The sequence below is a fragment of the Nerophis ophidion genome, linkage group LG08 (assembly GCF_033978795.1).
Source record: "Nerophis ophidion isolate RoL-2023_Sa linkage group LG08, RoL_Noph_v1.0, whole genome shotgun sequence".
NCBI classification, from domain to species: Eukaryota; Metazoa; Chordata; class Actinopteri; order Syngnathiformes; family Syngnathidae; genus Nerophis; species Nerophis ophidion.
In genome coordinates this window covers 18,865,574-18,885,857 of record NC_084618.1, presented here as the reverse complement: position 1 = coordinate 18,885,857, position 20,284 = coordinate 18,865,574, and the positions used below count along the sequence as shown (strand labels likewise).

General features: G+C 35.4%; 1 protein-coding gene across 5 annotated transcripts in view; it reads right to left on the bottom strand.

The window, feature by feature from the left end:
* Positions 1–20,284, bottom strand: part of pnpla7a (patatin-like phospholipase domain containing 7a) — a 123,701-nt gene that overhangs the window by 9,145 nt on the left and 94,272 nt on the right. For 2 of the 5 annotated variants that reach the window (XM_061907940.1, XM_061907941.1), the window contains exon 35: positions 555–670. The exons of 2 other annotated variants lie outside the window; for them this stretch is intronic. In XM_061907940.1, coding sequence (XP_061763924.1) covers positions 555–670 — 116 coding nt within the window. Of the gene's footprint in view, positions 1–538; positions 671–20,284 lie in introns of all 5 variants that reach the window. One more of the 5 variants, XM_061907943.1, reaches the window with a different exon arrangement.

Genomic DNA, 20,284 nt, shown 5'->3' with positions numbered 1-20,284 from the left:
TAAAAAGACATGACTAGTCAGTAAAAGACAATACTAGTGCGTAGAAATAGAGTAAAAAGACATGACTAGTCAATAAGACATAATACTAGTGTGTAGAATAAGAGTAAAAAGACATGACTAGTTGATTAGAGACAATACTAGTGAGTAGAATAAAAGTAAAAAGACATGACTAGTCAAAAAGACAATACTAGCATGTAGAATAAGAGTAACAAGACATGACTAGTGGATTAGAAACAATACTAGTAAGTAGAATAAGAGTAAAAAGACATGACTAGTCAATAAGACATAATACTAGTGTGTAGAATAAGAGTAAAAAGACATGACTAGTCAATAAGACATAATACTAGTGTGTCGAATAAGAGTAAAAAGACATGACTAGTCAATAGGACATAATACTAGTGTGTAGAATAAGAGTAAAAAGACATGACTAGTCAATAAGACATAATACTAGTGTGTCGAATAATAGTAAAAAGACATGACTAGTGGATTAGAGACAATACCATCGTGTAGAAGAAGAGTAAAAATGAGCCGCCCATACGAGCAGATACCCGCACCGTGTCGGCCGTCTCCTCCCCTTCAGTGTGCTCCCCGTAGAGGCCGTAAAGCTCCAGGTCAGACAGAGCGCTCTCCGCCGCCTCCTCGTCATAGTCAGTGTGGTAGTCTGACTCCTCTGACGGGGAGGAAGGGGAGGACAAAAGGATGACATTGTGTGATGTGAGGTCACAAGGTGAGGGAAGGAGGAGAGACAACTTACGGTCATGTGAAAAATACTTTTTTTTTCTCGAAAAATGAAATTTGTGGCACCTTCTACCCCTTTGCTGTCATACGTGTGATACAGTGTTGTCGTCAGGCTCGTGCTCAATGACTTATGGACCACTGTGGAGTCATTCACAATTATATCGTAAGACAAGAACACATATGTTTTTCTTTTTTTGTGCATTCTAAGTCGTAAAATATGGCAAGTAAGAGGTGGCTAACAGTGCAGCTAATAGGCGTACACAATAAAGTCCTCTCAAAAACATCCAAATCGCCAACAATACTCCATTTACTTGAGTTGACCCGAATATGAACCAAGTGTTAGCCATATTGTTATTATAAGCGCTAAAGCCAAGGAACTACTTCTAGCGGTGTCGTGATCACAGAGTGCTATATTGACATATTGAGCTGCTGCATGGCCTCTGAGTTGGTGAAAGTTATTTCTAGATGATAAATAATGCTTCTCAACTGGATAGTAGAAGGTTGTGGCCATAAACCCACAATTTGGTCAACTTTTGACATCCAACTTGGACCCAGAGATGGCCAGAAAGACATGAAAAAACATTTTTTAACCCTTTGTGAGGATGATGATGAATTGTTGCTGTAAAGGGGAAGATATAAACATCCCACCATTCTTTATCCCAGTGACATCAGACATTGTACAGTATGTGATTATTTTATTATGTTTGCATATCTTGTTTAGTGCTTAGGAATACTGCTACATGATGCTTAGTGTTTGACTAAAGCTACATCTGTTTAGCACACAGCTTCTAAAACTTGAAGCTCATCCTCCTTATATTCAGGCTCAAAAATAGAAATTTGTCCCAAAGTAGTCTTTGATGTCTCGCATCAAGTCTGCCAGGGTTAGAAGTCTTGCTGTTGTTGAAGGGGAAATGAACGTTGTGAAATAATACACTTAAAATGATCAAAATAAGTAAATATTACATGTTATTATGAATGTTACTAGATACTACATATATACCAACCATGACGGGAGGTATTTCGATGTTTTTAAAACGACACCAATTTCAATTGTTAGCTGACTTTTGCTGATGTTTATTTATGACTAAGAATGCATAAAAAAAAACGTGTGTTCTTGTCTTACATAAAGATTGTGAATGGAAAAAAAAAGGAAATAAAAGTGCATTTGCCCTTTAAGTTGCATACAGGTTTTGAAATTATTCAAAATATGTAGAAATTTTTAACAAATATATGAAAATAAATGAATGAAAACAATTAAAATTTAAAGAATATTAAAAAAAAATAGGAATAAATCAATATAAATTAAACATAAAAAGAACTAAAGAAATAGATGGCTTTACATTCTAAATACAAATGTAATACTATGAGGTCACATAACTAAATGAGAAAAAAAAAAAGGCAGTCGCCCTTTAAGTTGCATAGTTTTTGATGGATGTTTCTGGACCAATCCTGCTCATATTTTGCACACATGTGCCGGTCGGTCCTTCGAAGGCGTGTGCCAAGTTTGGTGGAAATGCGGGAAAACACGCCCGGGTTACAGCGCATGTTTTGCAGAGCCCATTTCACTTGTGCGAGGTTTTTCCATGTCAATTCCCCCTTAGCGCCACCTAGTGGCGTGTTTGTCAGTGTGTGTGTTGCGGTTCAGGAGTAGAAGGGCTGGTTGACGATAATAAACATTTTTCACATGACTGTAAATGTGTGCACCATCACTGCAGTTTTCAGGCAGAAACCAAATATCTCACTTAGCTAATATACGGTGGAACCTCTTAAAGCCAACACTTACCGTATCTTCCGGACTATAAAGGCACTACTTTTTTCCCCCTATGCTTTGAACCCTGCGGTGTATAAAATGGCGTGGCTATATTATGTATTTTTTTTCGCCGCCAGCGGATGCAATGTTTTGTATTCAACAAAGGTGTTTTCGTATAGACACAGACAAGGTGTGTTATTGTTTGTGCTGTGGCGCCATCTTTTGGCCGAGTTCGCTCACTGTGCTTCGGGTTGAAAATGTACCTCCTGTTTGGTTCCTTGATACGCAACCGTAAGTCCCATTTTGTCGACTTGTCAATGGCGTTTCTACTGGTACGGATTCTTCATTCGTCACTCCAAGCAAAGTTTGTACGTTTTACAATATAACTAAAACGATTCTTACATACTAAAGCGTCCCACGTGTGATGTCTGTAGGAGTGTTTTCATGCATATTTGTAAGTTTTACAATATAACTAAAGCAATTCTTACTTACTAGAGCATCCGTGTGATGTCTGTAGGAGTGTTTTCAAGCATACTTGTAAGTTTTACAATATAACTAAAACGATTCCTACTTACTAAAGCATCCCACGTGTGATGTCTGTATGTGTGTTTATGCATATTTGTAAGTTTTACAATATAACTATAACAATTCTCACCTACTAAAGCGTGTGATGTCTATCGGAGTGTTTTCATATTTGTACGTGCTGTCATAATGTAATCAAACTGGCGTTTTTAAAATATAACCAAAACGATTCTTAGTTATTAAAGCGTCCCACATGTGATGTCTGTCGGAGTGTTTTCATGCATAATTTTACATTTTACAACTAAAACAATTCCTACTTAAGCGTCCCACGTGTGATGTCTGTAGGAGTGTTTTCATGCATATTTGTAAGTTTTACAATATAACTAAAACGATTCTTACATACTAAAGCGTCCCACGTGTGATGTCTGTAGGAGTGTTTTCACGCATACTTGTAAGTTTTACAATATAACTAAAGCAATTCTTACTTACTAAAGCGTCCGTGTGATGTCTGTAGGAAAGTTTTCAAGCATATTTGAAGTTTTACAATATAACTAAAACAATTCCTCCTTAAGTGTGATGTCTGTAGGAGTGTTTTCATGCATATTTTTAAGTTTTACAATGTAACTAAAACAATTCTTACTTACTAAAACGTCCCATGTGTGATGTCTATCGGAATGTTTTCATGCATATTTTTAAGTTTTTAAAATATAACCAAAACGATTCTTAGTTATTAAAGCGTCCCAGGTGTGATGTCTGTCGTAGTGTTTTCATGCATAATTTTACAACTAAAACAATTCCTACTTAAGCGTCCCACGTGTGATGTCTGTAGGAGTGTTTTCATGCATATTTGTAAGTTTGACAATCTAACTAAAACGATTCCTACTTAAGTGTGATGTGTGTAGGAGTGTTTTCATGCATACTTGTAAGTTTTATAATCTAACTAGAACGATTCCTACTTAAGTGTGATGTCTGTAGGAATGTTTTCATGCATATTTGTAGGTTTTACAACTAAAACGATCCCTACTTAAGTGTGATGTGTGTAGGAGTGTTTTCATGCATACTTGTAAGTTTTACAATCTAACTAAAACGATTCCTACTTAAGTGTGATGTCTGTAGGAATGTTTTCATGCATAGTTGTAAGTTTTACAATATAACTAAAACGATTCCTACTTACTAAAGCGTCCCCCGTGTGATGTCTGTAGGAGTGTTTTCATGCATATTTTTACATTTTACAATATAACAAACAATTCCTACTTACTAAAGCGTCCCACATGTGATGTCTGTAGGAGTGTTTTCATGCATACTTGTAAGTTTTACAATCCAACTAAAACGATTCCTACTTAAGTGTGATGTCTGTAGGGGTGTTTTCATGCATATTTGTACGTTTTACAATATAACTAAAGCAATTCTTACTTACTAAAGCGTCCGTGTGATGTATGTAGGAGTGTTTTCAAGCCTATTTGTAAGTTTTGCAATATAACTAAAACAATTCCTTCGTAAGTCTGTAGGAGTGTTTTCATGCATTTTTTTAAGTTTGACTATATAACTAAAACAATTCTTACTTACTAAAGCGTCCAACGTGTGATGTCTGTCGGAGTGCTTCATGCATGATTTTACGTCTTACAATATAACTATAACAATTCCTACTTAAGCGTCCCACGTGTGATGTAGGTAGGAGTGTTTTTTTAGGCATATTTGTACGTTTTACAATATAACTAAAACGATTCTTACATACTAAAGCGTCCCATGTGTGATGTCTGTAGGAGTGTTTCATGCATATTTGTAAGTTTACAACATAACTAAAACAATTCCTACTTACTAAAGCGTCCCACATGTGATGTCTGTTGGAGCGTTTTCATGTATATTTTTACGTTTTACAATACAACTAAAACGATACAATATAACTAAAATGATACAATATAAGTAAAACGATTCTTACATACTAAAGCGTCCCATGTGTGAGGTCTGTAGGAGCGTTTTCATGTATTTTTTTTCCGTTTTACAATACAACTAAAACGATACAATATAACAAACGATTCTTACATACTAAGGCGTCCCACGTGCGATGTCTGTTGGAGCGTTTTTATGCATATTTTTCCGTTCTACAATATAACTAAAACGATACAATATAACTAAAATGATACAATATAACTAAAACGATTCTTACATACTAAAGCGGCCCACGTGTGATGTCTGTCGGAGTGTTTTCATGCATGATTTTACGTTTTACAATACAACTAAAACAATTCCTCCTTAAGCGTCCCACGTGTGATGTAGGTAGGAGTGTTTTCATGAATATTTGTACGTTTTACAATATAACAAACGATTCTTACATACTAATGCGTCCGATGTGTGATGTTTGTAGGAGTGTTTCATGCATATTTGTAAGTTTACAACATAACTAAAACAATTCCTACTTATTAAAGCGTCCCACATGTGATGTCAGTTGGAGCGTTTTCATGCATATTTTTACGTTTTACAGTATACCTAAAACGATACAATATAACTAAAATGATACAATATAACTAAGACGATTCTTACATACTAAAGCGTCCCACGTGTGATGTCCGTAGGAGTTTTTTCATGCATATTTGTAAGTTTTACAATATAACTAAAACGATTCCTACTTAAGTGTGATGTGTGTAGGAGTGTTTTCATGCATACCTGTAAGTTTTACAATCTAACTAAAACGATTCCTACTTAAGTGTGATGTCTGTAGGAATATTTTCATGCATATTTGTAAGTTTTACAACTAAAACGATCCCTACTTAAGTGTGATGTGTGTAGGAGTGTTTTCATGCATACTTGTAAGTTTTACAATCTAACTAAAACGATTCCTACTTAAGTGTGATGTCTGTAGGAATGTTTTCATGCATATTTGTAAGTTTTACAACTAAAACGATCCCTACTTAAGTGTGATGTGTGTAGGAGTGTTTTCATGCATACTTGTAATTTTTACAATCTAACTAAAACGATTACTACTTAAGTGTGATGTCTGTAGGAATGTTTTCATGCATAGTTGTAAGTTTTACAATATAACTAAAGCAATTCTTACTTACTAAAGCATTCGTGTGATGTCTGTAGGAGTGTTTTCATGCATATTTGTAAGTTTTACAATATAACTAAAACGATTCTTACATACTAAAGCGTCCCACGTGTGATGTCTGTAGGAGTGTTTTCACGCATACTTGTAAGTTTTACAATACAACTAAAGCAATTCTTACTTACTAAAGCGTCCGTGTGATGTCTGTAGGAAAGTTTTCAAGCATATTTGAAGTTTTACAATATAACTAAAACAATTCCTCCTTAAGTGTGATGTCTGTAGGAGTGTTTTCATGCATATTTTTAAGTTTTACAATGTAACTAAAACAATTCTTACTTACTAAAACGTCCCATGTGTGATGTCTATCGGAATGTTTTCATGCATATTTTTAAGTTTTTAAAATATAACCAAAACGATTCTTAGTTATTAAAGCGTCCCAGGTGTGATGTCTGTCGTAGTGTTTTCATGCATAATTTTACAACTAAAACAATTCCTACTTAAGCGTCCCACGTGTGATGTCTGTAGGAGTGTTTTCATGCATATTTGTAAGTTTGACAATCTAACTAAAACGATTCCTACTTAAGTGTGATGTGTGTAGGAGTGTTTTCATGCATACTTGTAAGTTTTACAATCTAACTAGAACGATTCCTACTTAAGTGTGATGTCTGTAGGAATGTTTTCATGCATATTTGTAGGTTTTACAACTAAAACGATCCCTACTTAAGTGTGATGTGTGTAGGAGTGTTTTCATGCATACTTGTAAGTTTTACAATCTAACTAAAACGATTCCTACTTAAGTGTGATGTCTGTAGGAATGTTTTCATGCATAGTTGTAAGTTTTACAATATAACTAAAACGATTCCTACTTACTAAAGCGTCCCCCGTGTGATGTCTGTAGGAGTGTTTTCATGCATATTTTTACATTTTACAATATAACAAACAATTCCTACTTACTAAAGCGTCCCACATGTGATGTCTGTAGGAGTGTTTTCATGCATACTTATAAGTTTTACAATCCAACTAAAACGATTCCTACTTAAGTGTGATGTCTGTAGGGGTGTTTTCATGCATATTTGTACGTTTTACAATATAACTAAAGCAATTCTTACTTACTAAAGCGTCCGTGTGATGTATGTAGGAGTGTTTTCAAGCCTATTTGTAAGTTTTGCAATATAACTAAAACAATTCCTTCGTAAGTCTGTAGGAGTGTTTTCATGCATTTTTTTAAGTTTGACTATATAACTAAAACAATTCTTACTTACTAAAGCGTCCAACGTGTGATGTCTGTCGGAGTGCTTCATGCATGATTTTACGTCTTACAATATAACTATAACAATTCCTACTTAAGCGTCCCACGTGTGATGTAGGTAGGAGTGTTTTTTTAGGCATATTTGTACGTTTTACAATATAACTAAAACGATTCTTACATACTAAAGCGTCCCATGTGTGATGTCTGTAGGAGTGTTTCATGCATATTTGTAAGTTTACAACATAACTAAAACAATTCCTACTTACTAAAGCGTCCCACATGTGATGTCTGTTGGAGCGTTTTCATGTATATTTTTACGTTTTACAATACAACTAAAACGATACAATATAACTAAAATGATACAATATAAGTAAAACGATTCTTACATACTAAAGCGTCCCATGTGTGAGGTCTGTAGGAGCGTTTTCATGTATTTTTTTTCCGTTTTACAATACAACTAAAACGATACAATATAACAAACGATTCTTACATACTAAGGCGTCCCACGTGCGATGTCTGTTGGAGCGTTTTTATGCATATTTTTCCGTTCTACAATATAACTAAAACGATACAATATAACTAAAATGATACAATATAACTAAAACGATTCTTACATACTAAAGCGGCCCACGTGTGATGTCTGTCGGAGTGTTTTCATGCATGATTTTACGTTTTACAATACAACTAAAACAATTCCTCCTTAAGCGTCCCACGTGTGATGTAGGTAGGAGTGTTTTCATGAATATTTGTACGTTTTACAATATAACAAACGATTCTTACATACTAATGCGTCCGATGTGTGATGTTTGTAGGAGTGTTTCATGCATATTTGTAAGTTTACAACATAACTAAAACAATTCCTACTTATTAAAGCGTCCCACATGTGATGTCAGTTGGAGCGTTTTCATGCATATTTTTACGTTTTACAGTATACCTAAAACGATACAATATAACTAAAATGATACAATATAACTAAGACGATTCTTACATACTAAAGCGTCCCACGTGTGATGTCCGTAGGAGTTTTTTCATGCATATTTGTAAGTTTTACAATATAACTAAAACGATTCCTACTTAAGTGTGATGTGTGTAGGAGTGTTTTCATGCATACCTGTAAGTTTTACAATCTAACTAAAACGATTCCTACTTAAGTGTGATGTCTGTAGGAATATTTTCATGCATATTTGTAAGTTTTACAACTAAAACGATCCCTACTTAAGTGTGATGTGTGTAGGAGTGTTTTCATGCATACTTGTAAGTTTTACAATCTAACTAAAACGATTCCTACTTAAGTGTGATGTCTGTAGGAATGTTTTCATGCATATTTGTAAGTTTTACAACTAAAACGATCCCTACTTAAGTGTGATGTGTGTAGGAGTGTTTTCATGCATACTTGTAATTTTTACAATCTAACTAAAACGATTACTACTTAAGTGTGATGTCTGTAGGAATGTTTTCATGCATAGTTGTAAGTTTTACAATATAACTAAAGCAATTCTTACTTACTAAAGCATTCGTGTGATGTCTGTAGGAGTGTTTTCAAGCATATTTGTAAGTTTTGCAATATAACTAAAACAATTCCTTCTTAAGTGTGATGTCTGTAGGAGTGTTTTCATGTATATTTTTAAGTTTTACAATATAACTAAAACGATTCCAACTTACTAAAACGTCCCACGTGTGATGTCTATCGGAATGTTTTCATGCATATTTTTACGTTTTTAAAATATAACCAAAACGATTCTTAGTTATTAAAGCGTCCCACGTGTGATGTCTGTTGGAGTGTTTTCATGCATAATTTTACGTTTTACAACTAAAACAATTCCTACTTAAGCGTCCCACGTGTGATGTCTGTAGGAGTGTTTTCATGCATATTTGTAAGTTTTACAATATAACTAAAACGATTCTTACATACTAAAGCGTCCTACGTGTGATGTCTGTAAGAGTGTTTTCATGTATATTTGAACGTTTTACAATATAACTAAAACAATTCCTTCTTAAGTGTGATGTCTGTAGGAGTGTTTTTATGCATACTTTTAAGTTTTACAATATAACTAAAACCATTCTTACTTATTAAAGCGTCCAACGTGTGATGTCTGTCGGAGTGTTTTCATGCATGATTTTACGTTTTACAATATAACTAAAACAATTCCTCCTTAAGCGTCCCACGTGTGATGTAGGTAGGAGTGTTTTCATGAATATTTGTACGTTTTACAATATAAAAAACGATTCTTACATACTAAAGCGTCCCATGTGTGATGTTTGTAGGAGTGTTTCATCCATATTTGTAAGTTTACAACATAACTAAAACAATTCCTACTTATTAAAGCGTCCCACATGTGATGTCAGTTGGAGCGTTTTCATGCATATTTTTACGTTTTACAGTATACCTAAAAAGATACAATATACCTAAAATGATACAATATAACTAAGACGATTCTTACATACTAAAGCGTGCCACTTGTGATGTCTGTAGGAGTTTTTTCATGCATATTTGTAAGTTTTGCAATATAACTAAAACGATTCCTACTTAAGTGTGATGTGTGTAGGAGTGTTTTCATGCATACTTGTAAGTTTTACAATATAACTAAAACGATTCCTACTTAAGTGTGATGTGTGTAGGAATATTTTCATGCATACTTGTAAGTTTTACAATCTAACTAAAACGATTCCTAATTAAGTGTGATGTATGTAGGAGTGTTTTCATGCATATTTGTAAGTTTTACAATATAACTAAAACGATTCCTACTTAAGTGTGATGTGTGTAGGAGTGTTTTCATGCATACTTGTAAGTTTTACAATCTAACTAAAACGATTCCTACTTAAGTGTGATGTGTGTAGGAGTGTTTTCATGCATACTTGTAAGTTTTACAATCTAACTAAAACGATTACTACTTAAGTGTGATGTATGTAGGAGTGTTTTCATGCATATTTGTAAGTTTTACAATATAACTAAAACGATTCCTACTTAAGTGTGATGTGTGTAGGAGTGTTTTCATGCATACTTGTAAGTTTTACAATCTAACTAAAACGATTCCTACTTAAGTGTGATGTGTGTAGGAGTGTTTTCATGCATACTTGTAAGTTTTACAATCTAACTAAAACGATTACTACTTAAGTGTGATGTATGTAGGAGTGTTTTCATGCATATTTGTAAGTTTTACAATATAACTAAAACGATTCCTACTTAAGTGTGATGTGTGTAGGAGTGTTTTCATGCATACTTGTAAGTTTTACAATTTAACTAAAACGATTACTACTTAAGTGTGATGTCTGTAGGAGTGTTTTCATGCATATGTGTACGTTTTACAAAATAGCAAACGATTCCTACTTACTAAAACGTCCCAGATGTGATGTCTGTAGGAGTGTTTTCATGCATATTTTTACATTTTACAATATAACTAAAACAATTCCTACTTACTAAAGCGTCCCACATGTGATGTCTGTAAGAGTGTTTTCATGCATACTTGTAAGTCTTACAATCCAACTAAAACGATTCCTATTTAAGTGTGATGTCTGTAGGAGTGTTTTCATGCATATTTGTAAGTTTTACAATATAACTAAAGCAATTCTTACTTACTAAAGCGTCCGTGTGATGTCTGTAAGAGTGTTTTCAAGCATATTTGTAAGTTTTGCAATATAACTAAAACAATTCCTTCTTAAGTGTGATGTCTGTAGGAGTCTTTTCATGCATATTTTTAAGTTTGACAATATAACTAAAACAATTCTTACTTACTAAAGCGTCCAACGTGTGATGTCTGTCGGAGTGTTTTCATGCATGATTTTACGTCTTACAATATAACTATAACAATTCCTACTTCAGCGTCCCACGTGTGATGTAGGTAGGAGTGTTTTTTTAGGCATATTTGTACGTTTTACAATATAACTAAAACGATTCTTACATACTAAAGCGTCCCATGTGTGATGTCTGTAGGAGTGTTTCATGCATATTTGTAAGTTTACAACATAACTAAAACAATTCCTACTTACTAAAGCGTCCCACGTGATGTCTGTTGGAGCGTTTTCATGTATATTTTTACGTTTTATAATACAACTAAAACTATACAATATAACTAAAATGATACAATATGAGTAAAACGATTCTTACATACTAAAGCGTCCCATGTGTGAGGTCTGTAGGAGCGTTTTCATGTATTTTTTTTCCGTTTTACAATACAACTAAAACAATAAAATATAACAAACGATTCTTACATACTAAGGCGTCCCACGTGCGATGTCTGTTGGAGCGTTTTTATGCATATTTTTACGTTCTACAATATAACTAAAACGATACAATATAACTAAAATGATACAATATAACTAAAACGATTCTTACATACTAAAGCGGCCCACGTGTGATGTCTGTAGGAGTGTTTTCATGCGTATTTGTAAGTTTTACAATATAACTAAAACGATTCCTACTTAAGTGTGATGTGTGTAGGAGTGTTTTCATGCATACTTGTAAGTTTCACAATCCAACTAAAACGATTCCTACTTAAGTGTGATGTCTGTAGGAATGTTTTCACGCATATTTGTAAGTTTTACAACTAAAACGATCCCTACTTAAGTGTGATGTGTGTAGGAGTGTTTTCATGCATACTTGTAAGTTTTACAATTAACTAAAACAATTCCTACTTAAGTGGCATAGCTCGGTTGGTAGAGTGGCCGTGCCAGCAACTTGAGGGTTGCAGGTTCGATTCCCGCTTGTGCCATCCTAGTTACTGTCGTTGTGTCCTTGGGCAAGACACTTTACCCACCTGCTCCCAGTGCCACCCACACTGGTTTAAATGTAACTTAGATATTGGGTGTCACTATGTAAAGCGCTTTGAGTCACTTGAGAAAAGCGCTATATAAATATAATTCACTTCACTTCACAAGTGTGACGTCTGTAGGAATATTTTCATGCATATTTGTAAGTTTTACAATATAACTAAAACGATTCCTACTTAAGTGTGAAGGAGTGTTTTCATGCATACTTGAAAGTTTTACAATCTAACTAAAACGATTCCTACTTAAGTGTGATGTCTGTAGGAATGTTTTCATGCATAGTTGTAAGTTTTACAACTAAAATGATTCCTACTTACTAAAGCGTCCCTCATGTGATGTCTATCGGAGTTTTTTCATGCATATTTGTAAGTTTGGCAATATAACTATAACAATTTAAACTTACTAAAGCGTCCCACGTGTGATGTCTGTAGGAGTGTTTTCATGCATATGTGTACGTTTTACAATATAACTAAAACGATTCCTACTTACTAAAGCGTCCCACATGTGATGTCTGTAGGAGTGTTTTCATGCATATTTTTACATTTTACAATATAACTAAAACAATTCCTACTTACTAAAGCGTCCCACATGTAATGTTTGTATGTGTGTTTATGGATATTTGTAAGTTTTACAATATAACTATAACAATTCTCACCTACTAAAGTGTGTGATGTCTATTGGAGTGTTTTCATATTTGTACGTGCTGTCATAATGCAATCAAACTGGCGTTGTTAGCATTAGCTAATATGCTAACACGTTTAGAAGTGTCTGTGTTAGTATTATCTAACAATGGCATTTTTTTGTATGGTTTCAGTTTCACAAATTCCACAGTAAAATTACCAATTATTGAGTATGTTTGGCTGATTGGAGAGCATGACGATGACTTCTGTTTTATTTGGTCAGCCGTTTTACTGCCGCGTTACTTTCATAAGGTTTATAAAGACAAAAAGTAGTTTTTATTACTCAAAATGACAGTATAACTGTTATACTCAATATGACAGTTATTCAAACATATTTCCTAAACCAAACATGCAAAATAGCTAATAATGCTTAAAATAATGTATCTTTGATAGTTTTACTCGAAACATGCTTTTTTTTAAGGCTATATATCTGCAGCTTACAGTCAGGCGTGGCTAATACATGTAAAAATCTTTTTAATCTTTTTAAATGAAAGTGGGTGCGGCCTAGACACTGGTGCGCTCTATGGTCCGGAAAGAAAGAGTATTCTTAAGAAAGTAAGAGCTATACCGTACATGGAGCCTATCATATTACGTCATTCTTCACACCGCATGGGCTTAATGGTTTGTACATTTTTCAGCAGTGGCTCATTTGTTTTTACACTTAAAAATGTTAAAAGGTTGACTTGAAACAAGAGAGGTTCCACAGTAATAAGTCGATATCGCATGCAAGAAGCCGGAAGTGAACGAGTCCCACACAGAAAGAAAGGAGAGGATGTAGCATCAGCATGCGTGTGTGTGTGTGTGTGTGTGTGTGTGTGTGTGTGTTCTGGCAATGCTGACTTAATGGGGACATTGCTCTGTTTACACAGTCACCTTTAGGGAACCTCTGACGGTATGGGGACCCAAAAAAAAAACCAGGTCCCCTAAAGGGAAAACTTTTTAAACGATAGTCAGATCCATTCTGAAGATGCCTAAGTTATTTTTAAGCTTTGGCCCATAAAACATGTTTACTGAGAAGTAAACATGTTTAATATCTAATTTTATTTTTTTTATTTAATTTTTTTTTTTAAATGGTCCTCAGTAGTCACGTACAAATGTGTTTGAATTATGAAAATTTAGTTAAATGTGGTCCCCATGAACCATATTAACTCTTTTTTCCCCAGGGTCCCCAGTAAGTATGAACAGCACATTACTTCATCAATCCAGAGATTTAAAGACGTGTAGGAGCTAATTTTACCCCCAAAAAATGTTATGCCTCCACAACCCTTTAGAAAGGGTGGTCCCCACAAGTCACGATCAAAAATTTGGTCCCCATTCCAAATGATAACCAGTATGCGTGTGTGTGAGTGTGTGTGTTCTGGCAATGCTGACTTAATGGGGACATCACTCGGTTTACACAGTCACCTTTAGGGAACCTCTGACGATATGGGGACCAAAAAAAACCAGGTCCCTTAAAGGGAAAACTTTTTAAATGATAGTCAAAGCCATTCTGAAGATACTTGTTTTTTTTAAGCTTTGGCCCATAAAACATGTTTACTGAGAAGTAAACATGTTTAATATCTTTTATTTAATTTTTTTTTTTTTTTTAAATGGTCCTCAGTAGTCACGTACAAATGTGTTTGAATTATGAAAAATTATTTAAACGTGGTCCCCATGAACCATATTAACTCTTTTTCCCCAGGGTCCCCAGTAAGTACGAACAGCACATTACTTCATCAATCCAGAGATTTAAAGACGTGTAGGAGCTAATTTTACCCCCCAAAAATGTTAGGCCTCCACAACCCTTTAGAAAAGGGTGGTCCCCACAAGTCACGATCAAAAATCTAGTCCCCATTCCAAATGATAACCAGTATGTGTGTGTGTGTTCTGGCAATGCTGACTTAATGGGGACATCGCTCTGTTTACACAGTCACCTTTAGGGAACCTCTGACGGTATGGGGACCAAAAAAAAAAAAAAAGTGCCCTAAAGGGAAAACCTTTTAAATGATAGTCAGATCCATTTTGAAGATGCCTAAGTTATTTTTAAGCTTTGGCCCATAAAACATGTTTACTGAGAAGTAAACATGTTTAATATCTAATTTGATTTTTTATTTATTTATTTTTTAAATGGTCCTCAGTAGTCACGTACAAATGTGTTTGAATTATGAAAAATTATTTAAACGTGGTCCCCATGAACCATATTAACTCTTTTTCCCCAGGGTCCCCAGTAAGTACGAACAGCACATTACTTCATCAATCCAGAGATTCAAAGACGTCTAGGAGCTAATTTTACCCCCCAAAAATGTTATGCCTCCACAACCCTTTAGAAAAGGGTTGTCCCCACAAGTCACGATCGAAAATTTAGTCCCCATTCCAAATGATAACTAGTATGCGTGTGTGTGAGTGTGTGTGTGTTCTGGCAATACTGACTTAATGGGGACATCGCTCTGTTTACACAGTCACCTTTAGGGAACCTCTGACGATATGGGGACCAAAAAAAACAAGGTCCCTTAAAGGGAAAACTTTTTAAATGATAGTCAAAGCCATTCTGAAGATACTTAAGTTATTTTTAAGCTTTGGCCCATAAAACATGTTTACTGAGAAGTAAACATGTTTAATATATTTTATTTAATTTTTTATTTATTCTTTTTAAAATGGTCCTCAGTAGTCACGTACAAATGTGTTTGAATTATGAAAAATTATTTAAACGTGGTCCCCATGAACCATATTAACTCTTTTTCCCCAGGGTCCCCAGTAAGTATGAACAGCACATTACTTCATCAATCCAGAGATTTAAAGACATGTAGGAGCTAATTTTACCCCCAAAAAATGTTATGCCTCCACAACCCTTTAGAAAAGGGTGGTCCCCACAAGTCACGATCAAAAATTTAGTCCCCATTCCAAATGATAACTAGTATGTGTGTGTGTGAGTGTGTGTGTGTTCTGGCAATGCTGACTTAATGGGGACATCGCTCTGTTTACACAGTCACCTTTAGGGAACCTCTGACGATATGGGGACCAAAAAAAACAAGGTCCCTTAAAGGGAAAACTTTTTAAATGATAGTCAAAGCCATTCTGAAGATACTTAAGTTATTTTTAAGCTTTGGCCCATAAAACATGTTTACTGAGAAGTAAACATGTTTAATATCTTTTATTTAATTTTTTATTTATTCTTTTTAAAATGGTCCTCAGTAGTCACGTACAAATGTGTTTGAATTATGAAAAATTATTTAAACGTGGTCCCCATGAACCATATTAACTCTTTTTCCCCAGGGTCCCCAGTAAGTATGAACAGCACATTACTTCATCAATCCAGAGATTTAAAGACATGTAGGAGCTAATTTTACCCCCAAAAAATGTTATGCCTCCACAACCCTTTAGAAAAGGGTGGTCCCCACAAGTCACGATCAAAAATTTAGTCCCCATTCCAAATGATAACTAGTATGTGTGTGTGTGAGTGTGTGTGTGTTCTGGCAATGCTGACTTAATGGGGACATCGCTCTGTTTACACAGTCACCTTTAGGGGACTTCTGCCGGTATGGGGACAAAAAAACAAATCTTTTTAAATGATAGTTAGATCCATTCTGAAGATGCCTAAGTGATTTTTAAACTTTGGCCCATTAAATATGTTTACTAAAAAGTAAACATGTTGAACATCTGATTTGAACATTTTATTTTTTTAAATGGTCCTCAGTAGTCACGTACAAATGTGTGTGAATTATGCAAAATTAATAAAATTTGGTCCCCATGAACCATATTAACTATTTTTACCCAGGGTCCCCAGTAAGTATGAACAGCACATTACTTCATCAATCCAGAGATTTAAAGACTTGTATGAGTTAGTTGGGCAGTGGCCATTTTACCACATTTTTTTAATGCCTCCACAACCTGTAGAAAGGGTGGTCCCCACAAGTCCTGCTCAAAAACTTGATCCCCATTCCGAATGATAACCAGTGTGTGTGTGTGTGTGTGTGTGTGAGTGCGTGTGCATGCATGTGTGTGTGTGTGTGTGCATGCGTGCACCTCTTTCACGTGCTAAAGTGAAAGACTTCGGGCCTGATCTACTAAGCTCCAAGCAGCAGACGCCTAACAGTGTCAACTATAAAATAGTGTGTGCTATTTATAGGCATGTGATTTACTAAGAGTGCAATTGATAGTTGGTGCAGACCGCCTTATTCAAATGAGGACTTTGCGCGTGTCACCATGGAGACATTCATGTATTGTTTTGTGTTTTTATTCATTCGTGTTGACGTGCGTCGACCTGCGCCGTTTTGTTACGTTTCCAAACATGCAGCACACAAATATATGTACCACTTTTTATGGGCAATTCGGAAGCAGTCCTACCGTTCATCTACAAAAGACACCTTTTTTTTTTTTTTTCTTGCACTAAAATCAACTTCTTAAGTCATCCAGCTTTTTATAGAATTATAAAAGGATATTGCTGATTTGACCATATGTGTAATATTCTAATTTATGTCGTAGAACAGAGCTGCAGTAGGTCTGCACGTTCTTGTCACATACAAAGAAGATGCAAATAGCGCTCGCAGTTAAGTTTTATTTTTATGGTTTATTTTTTTCTTAGCGCTAAAATCAACTCCTTAAGTTATCCCGGAGCTATAGAATTATAAAAGGGTTTTGCTGATTTGACCATACGTGTAATATAGTAGTTTCTGTCGTAGAACGGAGCTGCAGTAGGTCTGCACGTTCTTTTCACACTAAAATAAGACGCAAATAGCGCTCGCAGTTAATTTTTAGTCTTGATAAATCACGCTGCGTACTCTCAGGGGTGGGCACAGTTCCCATTTCAACCAATACGGTACCAATTTTTCGCTAATTTGGTGTGTTCATAAATACTGTTTGGCAATTAAATTGGATTTTTTATTGTAACATTTAAAAATGAGCTGTACAGGCTATGTATGGTATCTTGTCTAACTAAGACATAGCTTTTTCCAGGATGTGCTATGTTGCACCCTACAAAGTGTTTATACTGTAAGTCATGAGCATCCTTTAATTTTCCTGAGGGAACTCTCCTGAAGGAATCAATAAAGTACTATCTATCTATCTATCTATCTACACACAAGCTGTTTGAGTTTAACACTCATCTGTTTGGAGGCGTTGAAATTGCCATGTAAAATCTCTAATGCTAATAGTAGCCCGTCTATGGCAAATCCAATGTAAATTAGTATCAAGCTAGCACATTTTGGAAGAGTGAGTGTTTTTTTTCCCCAAGCACACTTTCTTTGAGGGAGTTTGGCCGAGTCCGCTCTCAGAGCTGCTTGACTGATTGTTTTCGTCCGGTGCCACAAATGTATCGTGATACGGCAGCGTTAGATTTCACGTGGATCGATACCTGGTACCGACAGAATTCGGCCGGTGCCTATAAAAGTAACAAATTCGATACCCGTCCCTACGTGCGCTGAATAATTGTGTGAATGCCCAAGCATCAAAACATGAGCTCCCCCAAAATAATAACAAATAAAATCGGATTACCCAGAATTCCCGCTTTTTCTGGATATTTTTCCCATAGAAAATGAATGAGCCACTTTTCCAACTTGCACAATTCCCACATTTCTCATCCGATTTGGACCGTTCTGATATCCACACACTCACCTCTCCTTGGACAATCAAACTACTACTTTCTAAAGTGGAAACAATTCCAGGGATTCCCATAAGACCCATTTTCCACAGCCTTATTTTCACCTCTTCCTGAAAAGCTTTCACAGTCCAATTTTTTTAACCGTTTTCTACCATTCCACGTTTAAAATATTCCTCTTAAAAATATTCCTATTTTTCTTTTCATACAAATTCCCAATTTTCACGAAATACCCATTCTCAATTCAAACTATCACTACGTCAACATTTTTCAACCGATTCCAAAAATTCTATCACCAACCCATTCATGTCATCTGGGACAAATGTGTATCAACATTTTCAAAAATTCCCGGGTTTCCTGAAATCGACTAATTTCCAGGAAATTCCCACTCAAATGAATGGATGTATTCGTTGTTCTACAATGCCTTAAATTCTCAAAATGTTGCATTTTTAAAGCCGATTCCGACCTTTTAACCTATTCCTCTTCCCATATTCCGAACGCAAAACATTTTAAATTTTCCCCATATTCCCGTTTTCCTGGAATTTCTCGGGTTTTTCTCCCTATTGACAAAGAATGGGCAATAAACAATCTAGTGCGTATCCCATATTTCTCATCCAATTGGATCCGTTCCAACATCCACACACTCATCTCACCTTGGACAATCAAACTACTACTTTCTAAAGTCGGAAAAGATTCCAGGAATTCCCATAAGTCCCATTTTCCACAGCCTTATTTCACCTCTTGGAATATTTTCACAGTTAACATTTTTCAATCGTTTTTGACTATTCCACCTTGAAAACATTCCTCTTAGTTGGGACAATAAATGTTCCTTTTTTTTGCACAAATTCCCGATTTTCCCGAAATTCTAGGAATTCCGAAATACCCATTCTCAATTCAAACTGTTACTACGTCAACATTTTAATATTCACACTATACAATCGCCTGCATATCCCACATTTCTTATCTGATACAGACTGTTCCACACACTCATCTCACCTTGGACTTTTACAATTTTCCAAATTCAAAAAGAATCCAAGAGTTCCCATGAGTCCGATTTTCCACAGCCTTATTTTCACCTCTTCCTGGAAAGATTTCACAGTCCACATTTTTTAACCGTTTTTGACCATTCCACCTTTAAAACATTCATCTTAAAAATGTTCCCATTATTCTTTTCATACAAATACCAAAAAATTCCAGGAGTTCCCATGAGTCCCATTTTCCACAGCCTTATTTTCACCTCTTGCTGGAAAGTTTTCGCAGTCCACATTTTTTAACCGTTTTCGACCATTCCACTTTTAAAACATTCCTCTTAAAAATGTTCCTATTTTTCTTTTCATACAAATTCTTGATGTTGCAGAAAAAAGACCATGTATTTTTTTAACCGATTTCCGAACTCTAAATGGGTGAATTTTGGCAAATTAAACGCCTTTCTGGTCATCGGTCTTTTAGCGATGACATCAGAACGTGACATCACCGAGGTAACACACCCGCCATATTCATTATGCTCTGTTATTTTCCGTTTTTTTGACTATTTTTGGGAACTTTGGAGACATCATGCCTCGTCGGTGTGCTGTCGGAGGGTGTAACAACACTAACAGGGAGGGATTCAAGAAATCTGCCGCCAGACCCCCATTGAATGTGCCAGAGTGTCTCCACATTTGACCGGCGATGCTAAGACAGACATGGCACAGAGATGTATGGATAACCTGCAGATGCATTTGCAACGATTAAGTCAACAAAATCACAAAGGTGAGTTTTGTTGATGTTGTTGACTTATGTGCTAATCAGACATATTTGGTCACGGCTTGACTGCCAGCTAATCGATGCTAACATGCTATGCTAATCGATGCTAACATGCTATTTACGCTAGCTGTATGTACATTTGAAACTAGATACCCACATTTAATGCGAAACAAACACTTACCAATCGACGGATTTAAGTTGCTCCAGTGTCACAAGATGCGAA